The 15,890-nt window shown below is 44.6% G+C and overlaps 1 protein-coding gene across 1 annotated transcript in view; it reads left to right on the top strand.

Annotated features, from left to right (window-relative positions):
- Positions 1–15,092, top strand: part of SPPL3 (signal peptide peptidase like 3) — a 165,961-nt gene extending 150,869 nt beyond the window's left edge. Inside the window, exons 4-11 of the mRNA XM_038763658.1 lie at positions 796–915; positions 1,846–1,924; positions 4,277–4,389; positions 9,094–9,200; positions 9,789–9,952; positions 11,377–11,576; positions 12,455–12,564; positions 13,589–15,092. Coding sequence (XP_038619586.1) covers positions 796–915; positions 1,846–1,924; positions 4,277–4,389; positions 9,094–9,200; positions 9,789–9,952; positions 11,377–11,576; positions 12,455–12,564; positions 13,589–13,660 — 965 coding nt within the window. The 3' untranslated portion in view covers positions 13,661–15,092. The remainder of the gene's footprint in view (positions 1–795; positions 916–1,845; positions 1,925–4,276; positions 4,390–9,093; positions 9,201–9,788; positions 9,953–11,376; positions 11,577–12,454; positions 12,565–13,588) is intronic.
- The last annotated feature ends 798 nt before the right edge of the window (positions 15,093–15,890 follow it).

Genomic DNA, 15,890 nt, shown 5'->3' with positions numbered 1-15,890 from the left:
TAGATTGGGAGCCCTTTGTGGGTCCACATAAGGATTGATGTCTGTGTATTCTCCCCCCAGCACTCAATTCAGTGCTTCGCACCTTGTAAATTGCCTAACTAATGTGCTCTGTCGATTAATGTTGGAACAGAGGAGTTTCCCACCAAAATCTCCGTGTGAGCCGTGGGCCCGAGTCTTCAGAACCGAGAACCCATACGAAGCGACCGATTGCAGTGATTTGTAGTTTGCAGTGTCCCTCGACACGCTTGTCCCTGTCGCTCATGTTCCTAGCAGGGCCTGGAGTGCAGCAAGTGAGCAGTCAGGCAGGAGCACTGTCCATTGAGAGGTGCCCACAAGGGGATTTTTCCACACCAAACCCATTTTGAGGCCGAGTGGCTGCGGCGTAGTGCCAGGGTCCTGCTGGAGCGCACCGTAAGCCAGACGACGGTTGCTCTGGTAGCTGCCGCAGTCACAATCCTTGCCTTTCAACTCAGCCAGCCATTTTTCCGGCTTCTACTGGGCCCATCCACCTCCTAGAATGCATTGGGTGATATATCGGTTAGGCCACTGATGGCCTCATCCCAAGCGGTATCCCCATACTAGCAAGGCCAGGAATAAAGCCCAAGAAATCTCCTGACCCCCAGAGTCCATGCTCCTGCCATCAGGTCCAACAAGAGAACTAACATGGGAATAAATCAAGCTCTCAACCAAAGGTAGAGTGCAAGGGCTTGGACCGGAGTTGAGAAGAAAAGAAAGTTATTTCCAGCAAACTGTGTCATATGTCTCTAATAAAATATGCCCTGATTTGTCATTCAGGTATCCAAACGATCGACTCTACCCAGGCATTATTCCTTCCAATTGGAGCATCTGTGTCTCTTCTAGTCATGTTCTTCTTCTTTGATTCAGTTCAAGTAGTCTTTACAATATGCACAGCGGGTAAGTAATTTATCCTTGTCCGTTCTGGGTTGCAAAGTTTCCAGTTGAGAGACATTGAACTTTAATGTTTTCACTAGGGATTGAAAGTCATTTAAGCACTAACCTTTCTGAACAAATTCCTTAATCAATCAATCAATCAATCGTATTTATTGAGCGCTTACTATGTGCAGAGCACTGTACTAAGCGCTTGGGAAGTACAAATTGGCATCACATAGAGACAGTCCCTACCCAACAGTGGGCTCACAGTCTAAAAGACTTAAAAGCACGCTTTGACTCAATATGCTCAGCCCAAGTCGATAGCTTTCCCTTTCTGTAACTCCAGCAATGTTCCCAAGATTTTTCTTGAAGACTTTTGGGAAAACTTGGTCCCGGTCTCACTGACTGGATTCAGATCTACCAGCAGACATCATAAAAAAGAGAAAATTTAAGGGCTTGGGGAGTTCCATGGTGTTGGAGCTCCACTGCTGTGGCTACAGCTCCTTCCCCGGTGGCTCAGAATTTATTCCAAGGTCAGATCAGAGAAGACGTTTTTTTTTTCCAGATTGTGCCCTCTTCTACCTGTAAACAACTTCTTTCGGCCGTAATTTCCAATTAAATAACCAACCACGAGCCATCCAGCCATTCTTTCACATTTAATACTGTTTGCTAGTTGACACTTAAGTTGTAGTGGTTTTGTGTTGAGGGACTTTTCCAATTATCTCTGGGATACCGCACCTTCCAAGCCCTATGGAGGGTTTAGTGAGAAAGGTGTGTCTTGGGCCTCTCCATTTTTTCTGAGCAGTGAGTGTTTCTAAGTGGCAGCCTAAAATGGAAGATTTTCTTTTTTTAAGTAATCTAAGTGACACCTTTGTTAGGAGGAAGAATGTTATGAGTGAGGTGTTTGAAGCTCTTGCAATCAGACAGAAAAATTAACATTACTCTTTTCTTCAGTTCTCGCAACGATAGCCTTTGCTTTCCTTCTGCTCCCGATGTGCCAGTATTTAACACGACCCTGTTCGCCTCAGAACAAGTAAGGATTTATGTTTTGTCTACGAAAGATACTCTTCTGTTCTCTTTCAAGGGGTAGCAGTCTTAAGAGTCTGAATTTCTGGTATTTAATGTAAAATTAATGCCAAAAGCTGAAGCTTCCAGCGACTGTCAGAAAAAATCTGATTGTAAGTTGGTTGTGGGCAGTGACCATGTCTTCTGCTATTGTACTTTTCTAAGTCGTCCGCAAGTAGTGGGTGCTTAATAATACTGTGATTGAGAACGCTAAATTGAAATGTCTCTGACCTTTGCTCCCCAGAAAGTGTTTCTTCCTGTTGCCTCTCTTTCAGCTGTGGGAATACAAACAAATCTTAGGGTGTCGGGGGAGATCATGGTGTGTACTTCTTTCCCAAAGTTTGACTTCCCTGAACATTTAATGAGATGAGAGTGGCTGTGAGCAATCTCCTTCATGTGGCTCTTGAGTATTTGGAAGCAGGGCCTTCGTTCCTCTACTGGAACGGGAGTGGTAGAAACTAAATGCTCCCTTTAGTTCTTCAGTAAAGGCTTAAGGACAACACAGGTTGATATTCCAGAGTCTAAACCTATGTGTGGGAGCTATATTAAACCAAAGACTCCTTTTTTCTCCACTTTGGCCTGACAGGTTCTGAGCCAGCTTATCGCAGGGCTGAAGGGAACTTTTGAAGCTTGGAACTAAAGCATTTACAGTGCTCATGCAGATGTAATAGCCCATTCAGCTTGCAAGGATTGCTAGGAGATTGTAGTCTACCCTCTATTGGGTATTTGGAGATTCCTGATGGTGGCCCAAGGAACCCCAAATACATGAGCCACCCTAGGCAAACCATGTGAAGCAGCGAGGCTCAGTGGAAAGAGCACGGGCTTTGGAGTCAGAGGTCGTGGGTTCAAATCTCCTCTCCGCCACTTGTCAGCTGTGTGACTTTGGGCAAGTCGTTTAACTTCTTCTGTGCCTCAGTTACCTCATCTGTAAAATGGGGAGGAAGACTGTGAGCCCCCCCGTGGGACAACCTGATCACCTTGTAAGCTCCCCAGCGCTTAGAACAGTGCTTTGCGCTTAGTAAGCGCTTAATAAATGCCATCATCATCATTATTATTATTATTATTATGTGGCCAGCACTACTTTGGAATGGAATTTTTTTTAAGACGTGCCATATTTTTATTAGATCTTGTTCAGTAGAAATGCTGTGTCAGGCAGCTGGTAGTATTTACTGAAAATCCACCATGGCAAAGCACTACTGAGGATGCAGCTTGTGCAGAGCACTACAGTAGACACTCGGGGAGTACAATGGCATTTGTAGATATGATCTCCACCCTCAGTAAATTTACAGTGAGGTGTGCGGGACGATAGATCCTAAACTACGTTACAGAGAGGTAGCCAAAATAGAGAATATAAGATATATACAGAAATGCTACCCAAATGTGAATACTAAGAACTTAGGTGGTGAGAAGGTGCTGAGTTAGGGGATACGGGAGGGGTGGTTAGTAATTGGGGAAGGCCTCCTGGAGGAAATAGGGATTTTTAGAAGGGCTTTGAAGATGGGAGTTGCTGTGATCTTTTGGCTTTGATGAGAGAGGAAGATGCAGGGGTGGAGAGGGTGAGGAAGGGGTTGAAGATGAGAGAACAAGGCAGAGCAAGTAGGACTCTTTAGAAGGGACTGCTGAATCACTGAGAAAGTGATGAGAATGCAATATAGACTTCACGTTTTACTGGATCTGAACTCAGTTCTATCTTCTTAATGACCAAAAACCATTGCTCAGCCTCGTAAGGGCTTTTATGTAAGATATTGTATTATTAGCTCTGACATTGTTGACAGATGGGGTATTAGAAGCCAAATTTTTTATCAAATAGGAATTAGTTATTGTGACATTGAAGTGCTTACTATGTGCCAAGCACTGTACTGGGGTAATTGCACTATCATTAGGTCAGATGCAACCTTTGTACCTCATCGTCGGCATTGGGGGGTGTGGGGAGAACCCACAGGTATTTAATCCCCATTTCGCAGGTGAGGAAACTGAGACACTGAGACATAGAGAAGTGAAGTGACCTGCCCAAGGTCATAAAACAGGCAGGTGGCAGAGCCAGGATTAGGTGATTCTTTCCACTAGGCCACACTGCTCCATAATGGATCTAGAAATGTAGCACCTTCTGGATTTTAGTGGCCCCTTTCAATGACAATTGTGGGGCCTTTGTTGGACTTTTTCCTTCTCTTTTTGGGGTCTATTTTAAAAAAAAGTTTGAAGATGTTGCCTCTACCATTCTGACTTCCGTAGAACCTGTTCTCATAGAGCTAGAAGTGAGTCTGTGTATTAAATGGAGTCATTAATTCATTCAGCTAATGTCGTTTGGGTTGTTTTATAGGATTTCTTTTGGCTGCTGTGGGCGTTTTACTGCTGCTGAGCTGCTATCATTCTCCCTCTCTGTCATGCTCGTCCTCATCTGGGTCCTAACTGGCCACTGGCTCCTCATGGATGGTGAGTAAATGATGTGTGGGGAAAATGGGCCTCACCATTTGCCCTGGATTGTCCAGTAAATGTGACTTTACAGATACTTTCAAACAGTCAATCATCCTAAATGTTGTTGTGGTGACATATCTTATGGCAGTGAGCATTGGTGGTTTTAGGAAGTACAGTTCTTAAAACTAGTGGGTCGTATTTTCCGTCTTTTAAGCCAGTGTTTATTTCTGGCTCTGGCCCTCCTTCTCTCGAATGCCAATTCTTCCCTGCCCTCCTTGGCATTTTTTTCCCTTCTATATGATGAATACCCTGCCGCTTTCATAATCATGTGCCTCATCTTCAACTTCTCCCAGCCCCAGGAAACCATTGTTTGACTCCTCTAGCCTCTTGAGTTACCTCTTCTCATTTAGTGATCACGAAAATGGGTTGGCCGAATGACCATCTAGTTAAGGCTTTGTGAGGGACATGGAATTTCAAGAGGCCTTTGAAGAGTAGAAGAGAGGGCAGATAATGACAGTGTAGCTGAAAATAAAATGCCTACAACTTTCCAGGTCAGCTCTGAGCAATAGTAATGGTAGCGAAATTATGTAAGTACTTCGGAGAGCAGTCTAATTATTCAGTTCTCTTGCTTCTCTCTGTTTTATTCATCTGCTGCCTCCTCCTTTGGTCATTCCAGTCTCGACTCCCACAAATTTATGAAACCACAGCTTTCCCCATCATCCCCTCGGGACTATAAGCTGCTTATGAGCAGAGAACATGTCTACCAACTCTCTTCTACCCTCCCCTCCCAGAAACTTGGTACAGTACTCTGTACACAGTAAGTGTTCAGTAAATATAATTAATTGATTCCAGGCTCTCCTGAAATCCCATTCTTGGAAAGCCTTCCCTGATTAATTCAAGATAACCCAGGCACATCATTCAGTATCACACGTAGCACTAAGTGGAACATATGTTGTTTTCAGTTCTTCTTATTAGTGTTTATTAGGCACTGTTCTAAACTCTGAGGTAACTACAGAATAATTCCATTAGATAATACAACTTAATCCAAGGTACCAGTGTTAGAATGAGTAAATGGTACGTGGATGCTCCTTTCCCATTCTAGGCAGTGTAGACTGCAAGCCTGTTGTGAGCAGGGATTGTCTCTCCTTATTGCTGTATTATACTTTCCAAGTGCTTAGTACAGTGCTCTGCACACAGTAAGCGCTCAATAAATACGACTGAATGAGTGGAATGAATAGTGTAGTGAAAAATCACAGGACTGAGAGTCAGAGGACCTGGGTTCTTACCCCCGCTGCACCACTTGTCTGCGCCTATGTGACCTTGGGCAAGTTACATAACTTCTTTGAGCCTTAGTTTTCTCAGCTGTAAAATGGGGATTCGAGACTTAGACTGTGAGCCCCATGTGGGACAGGAACTGAGTCCAACCTGATTATATCTACCGCAGTGCTTAGTATAATAGGGCTTGGCACATACTAAGCATTTAACAAGTACCATAAAACAAAACAAAAAAACAGTCTTTGGGTACAATCTCGGCAGCCCTCTTTCATGCAGTTGTTAAGGTAGGTGTCGGTTGGCCCTGGCAGGGCTCTCTCAGCCTCAGAGCCCCCAATTCATAGGGGCTCCGGCTATACAAGTCTCTCCACCTTCTGCCCATTTTCTGTTCCTCTACGGGACAGGACTTCTGTCATCGTGTTCCAGATCTGGCTATGGTGAGCATTATGTGTTCATGAACTCATAGAGTTAGAAGAGACTAACTGGATCATCTGGTCCAGCACAACATAAATAAATAGAAATAAAACATGTAGAAACCAGGTGGGAATCCGCCTTTCGTATGCTCCCTACCGGCCAGACCCTTGCTGGAGAACTGCCCCAGCTCTCCTCCTCTTAACTTGTGTCACTGATCTACTAAAATCCACAATTTGAAAAACAAATGTGGTTTCCAAAAGCTTCCCGTCTCTTTTGAAATAGACATTCTGAAACATTTAAGGAGATTTGCTTAATGATATGAATAGAGGAGTGATCCGAAATGTTACTTCAAACTGTCCAAGTCCCCAGTCTTAGCGTTCGTCAGCTTTGGGCAGCTTCTTTTTTTCTCATCCCTCGTGCCTCTTAGGGAAAGAATGTTAGGAGTAGTGGAGGTCAGGGGGAAGAAGGGGCACATAGGGAATAGCAGGATAGAATGACTCTGTGGTGTCTGTGGCTGGGGGAAGGTTGAATTCTTTGCAGCCACTGGGTCCTTCAAGGCATATACCTCCCTGGGCCCAAGAAGTGTAACTGAAGGGATAAATTAACCTCTCATTCTTCATTCTTTCCCTCCTTGCTACTTTGTGGCTGCCACCCCTCCATCCAGTTCCCATTTTCGGAGTGCAGTTAAAATTGAAGTACCATTTCTTGCCCCTTGTTTAGCTTGTGATTCTCAAGCATTTGGTGCCAGTAAATGCTTATTTTTTTGTTGTTTTGGGGTAAGTGGTTTAAAAATTTGCATCCAGTTACTTGGCCCCTAAGGTCTTTGGAAATCACATTCAGTAATAGTCCAAGGAAACATTTTGATTGTTTTCAGCCTCAGTATAAGACTTCCTCACACTATGGAGTGTCTTCCAGTTATGTTCACTATCTACTTCATTCCTAGGACTCCTTTCAGTAAAGCAAAATTACTACTTTTGATAAATGATACTTCATACCTGTTCGTTCGCCATTAATCTTTCAGGGGACTACCTACACTCCTGCTTGTTAAGACGTTAGGTAAATGAGGAACCAATTATTTCCATTCTGAAAGACTCATAAAATACTCTTTAGCAAAACCTGTCTGGAAACAGAGAAATATCGCTAAGTTCTTGAGAGGACGTTATTTGTAGTACACTTTGTAGAGTGGAAATTAGGCAGGGTGTGAAAATAGAGTTTATGTGATGCTTTTATCTTACAACTGCTGTGTAACAATTCACCCAAATACATACAGTATGTACAGATCATGAGTTTCATGTGTTTTATACCACATGCAACAGTTTCTGCTATATTTACCAAAACAATAAACTATAATTGCATCCTGCTGCTCGTTCACCTGGGAACCACTGTGTATGAGAGTAGAACCCCCACCAAGCTGGATTCTGCTGGCCCATCCCAAAACGAACACTGGGACTCCAGGGTCCAAGTCCAGCGCTAGTTCCATCAGGCCTGGAAGTGGGCCAAACCAAACTTCTGGGTTGCTTGATAGTCTGTCTTTTGGGCATCTAGGCTGCTGAGAGACACCCCCACTGCTTCAGCCTTGGTCCACAGAGGAGACAACCACACATGTGAACTGACCATACACGTGTGATAGTGCCTAAGCTGCTGTAGGGAAGGCCCGACCTCCTCCCCTTCACCCTCAGCGAAAACGTCTCTTGCTTCTGCGGTACTCTCCCACGAGCTGAGTACAGTACTGTGCACATGAATGCTCCAAAAATGCTTTTGGTGATGATAATGATAGCGGGAGATCCAGGGACAGAAAAGAGTGCCTATGTGCATCTCGTATTTTGGTAGGATTCAACCCAAGCTGGCCTGTTAACTAGCCAGATTCGAGGCTTGCTGACTGGCCCCAGTCCATGCAAGGTGCTGTGCTCTCTAGGTACTTACCTGCCAAGATCACTGTGCCCATTGGGTTAATACTGCAGCTAGTGGGGGAACCCATCGGTGTTGACTTGAACAGCCTGGCCTACTGGAAAAGGCATGGGCCTGGGTGTCAGAGGACCAGCATTCTAATCCCGGCTTTTCCACTTGTCTCCTTTGTGTCCTTGGGCAAGTCACTTAACTTCTCTGTGCCACAGTTGCCTCTTGTGTAAAATGGGTATTAAGATTGTGGGCCCTATCTGGGACAGGAGCAGTGTCCAATCCAGTTATCCCCTATCTACCCCAGCGCTCAGTACAGTGCCTGGCACATAGTAAGCTTTTGACAAATACCATGATTATTATTATTGTTATTATTATTATTACTCCCCATATGGGACCTCAGTTGCACTGCTGTCCTCTCAGAAAATTTCTCCCAAAGACTTTGGAGAGGGAAGTTGTACTTGAAGCTAGAGACTGTGGATGCACTAGAAATGAGGGGCAGACTCCTGCTGGGGGTGGGGGAGTGGGTCCCTGACTGCCACTGCCCAGGGCTCCCCAGAGCCCGAAACTACCTAATTTGGTTTTGCTGAACTACAAGGCACTTTAGGTGAATATCTGAGTGCCATCAGAGGAATTCCTTTATAAGGCATATCAGAAATCATAATAACTGTGCAAAACTATAACTCATAGTTATAAACTAGAGCTAGATTTGATGTCACTGTAGATAAACTGTTAATTCATAAGGTCAGTTACATTTTAGACCTGTAACTTGAAAAGTCACAATTAGGAGGAGTTTCTGATGCCCCAGAGCTATTAGGGACTGGGAGGGTATCATCAGAAGTGTAGCCGAAAAAAGGAATTTACCCTTTTTGAAAAGCAGTCAGACCGGACCAGAATGGATGCCTCACACCAATAGAATTTGTCATCTTTATTGAAATTGGGCTTTGGACAAAGGCACATTTGATTTTATTTAATACTCTGTTTCTAGTGGCTAATTTTCCACAAACAAAACCCTATCCTGTGACTCCTTAGCAAGATATTGTATTTAATATCCAAAGCATCAGCTAGCTGCTTGAGTGGTCCTTGGGTGCTTCCACAGTAGACTGGATTGCTAACCAGTGTTGCCTTCTTGTTTTCCAGCACTGGCCATGGGCCTTTGCGTTGCTATGATTGCCTTCGTCCGGCTGCCAAGCCTCAAGGTTTCCTGTTTGCTGCTCTCAGGGCTTCTAATTTATGATGTCTTTTGGGTAAGCTTCTATTTTCCTGCAAGTACCTGCTGTCTTTTATTTTTAATTAGCCACACATGCATCATTCTTTTCCTACCGGAAATGTCTAAAATCTGACCTCCTGGAAAGTTCTGACCCAGGTGTGATTAAAGGAGTTCAGGCAAGCGTTACATCTTTTACCCATTAAATTGATGACAGCCCTTATGATAAGGCATTTTATCTTCCACTTAACACAATCAGAAGCGTAGGAGGGACTTATTTGTGTTTACTCCTTTTCTGCAGACTTCAGTGAGAGTGTCCAGATCAACACTGTATAGTGTCAAGGGACATTCACTACTCCTTGTGGAGTTTGCAAGGATAGAGAAGGTTAGGCTTTCACTATGAATCTCATTCCTTGAAACAAGTCAGCTAGAAGTTAATATATCAGTCTTGGGAAGGGAGTAGCAAGCACCTGCAAGTGAAATCCTTTTCGAGAGTTCCCAACGTGACTCTTGTATTCAAAGTGTCGGCTTTCAGCACCCAGCCAAATCTGTTTGAGTAATGACAGAGGGAGTAGGTAGCGTAAATGATGGTGCGTGGGTAGCTAATCATTTTTTTTCTTCTCTGCAGGTCTTTTTTTCTGCTTACATCTTTAATAGCAATGTCATGGTGAAAGTGGCCACACAGCCAGCTGATAATCCCCTTGATGTTCTATCCCGGAAGCTTCATCTAGGACCAAATGTTGGCCGAGATGTCCCTCGCTTGTCTCTGCCTGGCAAACTTGTTTTTCCAAGGTAAGAGTGGCCTTTTTTCCTTCTTAAGAATTGCAGGGAACCTATCCACAGAGCCGGTACCACTTAAAAAGTAAGCTAACACTGCTCACACATGAGTCATCTTCTTTCTTGGCAGCTCCCTTGTGCCCAGCAGTGAGATCCCAAACAGTAGTAGTAGTTACAGAGGTAATCATTGAGTGCCCACTGAGTGTAATTCATTGTACGAAGCTCTTGGGAAATTCAGCAGTAGCATGAGTCACATTCCCTGCCTTCTCTACTATCTGTCCTACACAGAAAATCTGAGGAAGGGTTTAGCTAAATACTGAAGGGCTGGCAGATTGGTGCGACTTGATCTTGGGAGTTCATTCTTTCAGTCATATTTGAGTGCTTACTGTGTGCAAAGCTCTGTACTAAGCACTTGGGGGAGTATACTGTAACAATAAACAGACACATTCCCTGCCCACAACAAGTTCACAGTCTTAGAGGGAGCTCCTATTTAATCTGGAAGGCTTGTTGGAGGAGACGGGATTTTAAGAGAGCTTTGGAGGTAGAGAGAAATGTGGTCTGTCTGTCATTGTAACAGTGACTCGACGAGGTAAGAAATTCTATCTTATCCCCAGAAGTGCCTAGATGGAGAGTTCTTTTTCATTATTAAACTTTACAAGTGGGCTGTAAATGGTCACCACCCTTCCCACCCCACAGTGAAACAGCTAAGAAAGCTGGTGCTGGCAGCCAGGTCCTGCTTCCTCTGAATGAGTCTCCAGCCCGGTACCTAAAGGTAGCCAGTAATCAAGTGATCTGAGCAAGTTGTTTGGGTGGTGTTTCTGTCCAGGTCCTATTTACTTTCCGCGTTCCAAACCCCAAACCTCCAGTTTCAATTCGTTGACCCATGGATCCACCCAACAGAATGACGAAGGATCGAATGTCATCAAATGAACTACCTACCATTTCCAGAGATCTCTCCGGAGCAATGCCAAAGCACTATGGAGAGGAGTATGGGATCGGTGACAGTACTTTGCCTAATGCTTTTCTCCATGTCAATTCAAGACATTTTCCAAACCTAATCTCCCGCATCTGAAAAACAAAACATAATTTTTAAAAAAAGAAATGATGCCATAGGGACAGTGGAACTCTTCCTTTGTCATAATGCCTTGGTGTTAACAGTTGGGCATCACTTTCTGTGCTGCTGTGAAGGGTCGTTCCTGGTGGTCAGGGGGTGGGAAGATTAATTGAAAATAAAATGGAATGTTGTAATGGTGAGTCAGTTTCATAAGGCATTCTGGCAGGTATTGGGTTATGTTTATGCTCCAGAGGGATTTGTGAGGTTTCTGGGATTCCAGACCACGTGCAACACACCAGGTGACCAGAAAGTCCAATGAGGGAGGTGTGGGGGTCTATCCTTGGGTGTTTCTGGGCCTCAGGGAATTCAACTTATGGGTGCACAGTTCCACAGGCAGCCACTTCTCCATGTTGGGAATTGGAGATATCGTGATGCCAGGTCTTCTGCTGTGCTTCGTCCTGCGTTACGATAACTACAAAAAGCAAGCCAACAGTGACTCCTGCGGGGCCCCGGGACCCGGAAACATTTCTGGACGCATGCAGAAGGTCTCCTACTTTCACTGCACCCTCATCGGATACTTTGTTGGTAAGAGATGATGGACAGAGGCTGGTTGCAGGAAAGAGTTGAGCTGCCTGCCGAGGAGACAGATTGTTAGCTATGGTATTCATTAAGCCCTTACTAGATGTTAAGCACTGGGGACAGTACAAGGGAATCAGGTTAGGCATAGTCCCCGTCCCACATGGGGCTCACAGTTTAGAAGAAGGAGGGAGAGAAGGTATTTTATCCCCATTTTATAGATGAGGAAACTGAGGCCCGGAAAACCTAAATGACTTGCCGAAGGTTAGCGGCAGAGCTGGGAGTAGAATCCAGGTTTCCTCGCTCCAGTGAATCAGTCACCCGATGGTAATCAATAATAATAACGATGGTATTTGTTAAGCACTTACTCTGTGTCAAGTACTGTTCTGAGCATTGGGGGAAGATACAAGCTAATCAGGTTGGACACAGTCCCTGTTCCACATGGGGCTCACAGTCTTAATCCCCATTTTACAGATGAGGTAACTGAGGCACAGAGAAGTGAAGTGACTTGCCCAAGGTCACACAGCAGACAAATGATGGAGCCAGAATTAGAACCCAGGGCCTTCTGGCTCCCAGGCCCGTGCTCTCTGCACTAGGCTAAGCTGCTTCCCAGCAGCAAGGTATTTCTTGAGCGCTTAACTCTTCCTCCTGCCAAAAGTTGGGGCGGTCAAGGGCTTTTCTTTGCCTTTATTTTAACTTCTTTGTCATTTTTTGAGAACGTGCTCCTTAGGTGTGGCATTCAGCGCAGTCAGGCGGAGTGCTGACTCTGCAGAACTGTCCTGAAGCCCTCATCAAAGGCTCTAGGAGAAAGTCATTCACTAGCTGAGACTATCTCAGCATCACAGCTGGATTCCTGGTGTCTTAGTTATGTTTTTCTTGTCTCGTAGGTCTGCTAACTGCAACGGTGGCGTCTCGAATTCATCGGGCAGCGCAGCCTGCCTTGCTCTATTTGGTGCCATTCACCCTGTTGCCGCTCCTCACAATGGCCTATTTAAAGGTGGGAGAGCCCGATATGAACGGGACGCGGGACGGAAGCGCTAATGTAGCAGTGGGCCCTTCTCGCTGTCTTGTAATTGAAGTTTTCTGGTACCTTCAGAGCGCTTAGCCTAGAGATGTGCCCTGTCAGAGACAGCAGATGCTCAATGGGGTATAATTGCTTGAATCCTGCTATTGTAGATGAGTGAATGCAGCTGCCCTGTGTGGAGAAGGCCATGCTAATGAAAGACATTTTCTCCCTTATCTAGGGAGATCATCCCATTTCTAAGTTATCCCCATGAAATTACCCCCCCCCCCCCACAATAATAATTAACAATAATTGTGGTATTTGTCAAGCGCTTACTATGTGCAAGGCACTGTACTTATCACTGAGATGGATAGAAGCAAATGGGGTTGGTCACAGTCCCTGTTCCATATGGGGTTCACAGTCTCAGTCCTCATTTTACAGATGAGGTAACTGAGGCTCAGAGAAGTCAAGTGACTTGCCCAAGGTCACACAGCAGACAGGTGGCGGAACAGGGATTAGAACCCACGCCCTTCTGACTCCCAAGCTCATGCTCGCTCCACTAGGCCACACTGCTTCCTTATCCCTTCCATTGAAAGTTTTGAAATTCCAGTGGAAAGTCTGAGGTTTTGGAAACGGGCAAGAATGTGTTGCCTATTGCTTGTGGGTAAATTGGGGTGAAGCAAGGTGTCCCGAACCCTTCCCCTTCCTTTCTGCCCGCCTCAAAACAAGACCTCACTCTACATAAATCTAAATTGACACGGTCTGCCTGAGAAAGGTTTGGTTGTATTTTTATCTTAGAGGAGCCCAAGAATCCTTCTGTCTCTGAGCTATTTTTCAGAAGCCTCATTACTTGTACTAAAATGCATTTAATTTGGATGGCCATTGCCATCCTTGGATTTACTACAAGAAACCGCTGATTGACTGGCACCCAGAACCAAATGGAATTGCCGAAATGCCTTTAGTGTATTCCTGAGAGAATATGGCCGACTAAATCCATCCTTCTCCTCTCGTTCTCCAGGGTGACCTGAGACGCATGTGGTCCGAGCCATTCCACTCCAAGTCCAGTAGCTCCCGATTCCTGGAAGTATGATGGATCAGATGGAAAGTGACCAGAACCTCCACCGTGGTCCTTTTCCCTTATCTCCATTTGGTTTCCTCTGCAAGCTGGCCCGGGACTGGGAGAAGTACCAGTTTAAGGAACTAACGTGAATGGACTTTTCATTAAAAAGGAGGCTGGGCCGGGCGTGGGAGGAGGGAGAGAGTTTCTGGAGACCCTTCGGGTTCCTTTTCTTCCTTCAGATATGGAATTGGGAACCCTTTCTGAAGCTGCACCCATCTACGCCCGCAGTCCTCCTTGCCCCCTCCCCCCTGCCCCCGGCCCCTGCCCCCTTCTGTTTTTACGGATCTGCACCGGACTGTTACCTTCGGGGGGGAGAGGAGGAGACCGAACTATTTAAAAACTGAAAACGGCAAGGAGTCCGTTCAGGAACTTGTGAACACTAAAAAAAAAAAAGAGGAAAAAAACAAACACAAAAAACCAACCCCAAGCAGAGCGAGGTTTCTTCAGTGAACCGTCAAGTACTTTGGGGCCAGTTTCCCCTGGAGGACTTGAGTTTCAGAGAACTGAGTCAGAAGCTCTTCCGTCACTATATTCTTCTTTCTTTTTTCTTTTTCTTTTTCTTCTTTTTTTTGGATTTATTAAATATTTCCTGTGGTGTGAAGTGACTTATTAAATCCACAGATATTGAGTGACTACTTGCAGTATACATATAAGAATTTGTTGTAATGAGTTACATTTCCACCCAGATGTCGTGTTGCAGTGAGCACGATTTTTATACACACACACACACACACACACACACACACACACACATACACATACATGCGCGCGTATAGATATATATATGAATAAACAAAAACCTGCTAAGATCATGCCATGTAGCAGTCAGGGGCTTGCTGTAATTTTTAGCATGTAGACCAGTTTATTATGGCTTTTCTTGTATATGAATCTACAATAAGCTGCTGTTTTTTTCCCCTCCACAACTGAACCCGCAGTTTAAAAAACAGTGTAGTATTTGTTTGTACTGATATACTCATGGACTTTAGGGGATTCTTATTTGGTTATGATCAATGTAGCAAACTAGGGAAGAAAAAGTTGAAACCCTTCTGCCCTTTTTTTTTCTTTTTACAGACTTCTTCCTTGCAGGTTTTTTAGTAGTTTCTTCTTGAACCAATGCATGTATTATAGCAGCAGGTGTCTTTGTGCTTTCTGATCATAGTAATGTACCACTTGTAAATACATTTTTTCTATTTTCTATTTTTTTTGTATTTTTGGCATTTTGTTTCATTAGTGTGCTGTATTTTTCCATGCCCTCGCCCCCTTAAAAGAAAAAAAATCCAGAAAACAAGAAAAAGAAAAAAAACAGAAACCTGTCCTTTGCTGTTGTGATTGTGGTCCGAGTTTACCTGCTGTGACTGCTTTGTACATGGGACTCTGTTAAAATGTGGACTTTTCTAACCAAGTGGATCTGGTTACATTCTTTTGGCCGACTGAAAAGATAACCCATAATCCCCTGAGGTTCATGTTCTCCCCTCTCTTCTCTGTCTCTCCATTTTGTGGATTTCCCATTTGGTTTAGGAGATGTGGAATAGAAGGTCTCCAGATAGATGGACAGTGATTTGAGAGGAAATGGGATAGAAAAAGTCGAGCGTTCAACTGAAGAATCTGCGAAGAGGTGGCCTGGTGATTCTGTTGATGTAGGAGCTCATTGGGAAGGGAAGGGAAGGGAAGGGAAATACTCTTGGTAACTTGGTGAACCAACCCTGGTGGCCCGGAGAGATCGATAATGTTGCTTTTCCCTTCTGTTTTACCTGTGTTGTCTTAAAGCAGATTGTAAGTTGATACCCAGGGATGGAAAGAGAAGTGAAACCATAGAAAAGTTAGGACCAGCCCATGGAAATATAGTGAGGCCCGAGAGTAGGTTGATATCGTCTCCTCCTAGGACAGAGTTGTTTAGGAATCCCAGGGCGTTTGGTATACAGAGGTGTACTTTTGTGCTTTGGTTGAACTCATGAGACATTGCCCAGAACTAGTGTTCCTTTGAGCCACTCTGAGACTCTCAAAATCCCAAACTCTTCATTAACTGTAATTCCTTTCTGGGGTTTTTTTGTTTGTTTGTTTCATTTAGTTTTTCTTTGATAGGTCACGAGTCTTTCCCAGCCTTACTCAACTGCTCCTCCTTTCTTCGGGCATTCGTGCTAGTTGTTTTTACGGTCTGTGGGAAGGTGAATTCTCTCGGCTTCATTGGTCATCACAGTAG

Source organism: Tachyglossus aculeatus, chromosome 21 (assembly GCF_015852505.1).
Source record: "Tachyglossus aculeatus isolate mTacAcu1 chromosome 21, mTacAcu1.pri, whole genome shotgun sequence".
In the NCBI taxonomy this organism is placed as follows: Eukaryota; Metazoa; Chordata; class Mammalia; order Monotremata; family Tachyglossidae; genus Tachyglossus; species Tachyglossus aculeatus.
Note: the sequence above shows the minus strand (reverse complement) of the source record. Positions and strands in the feature narration are given on the sequence as shown.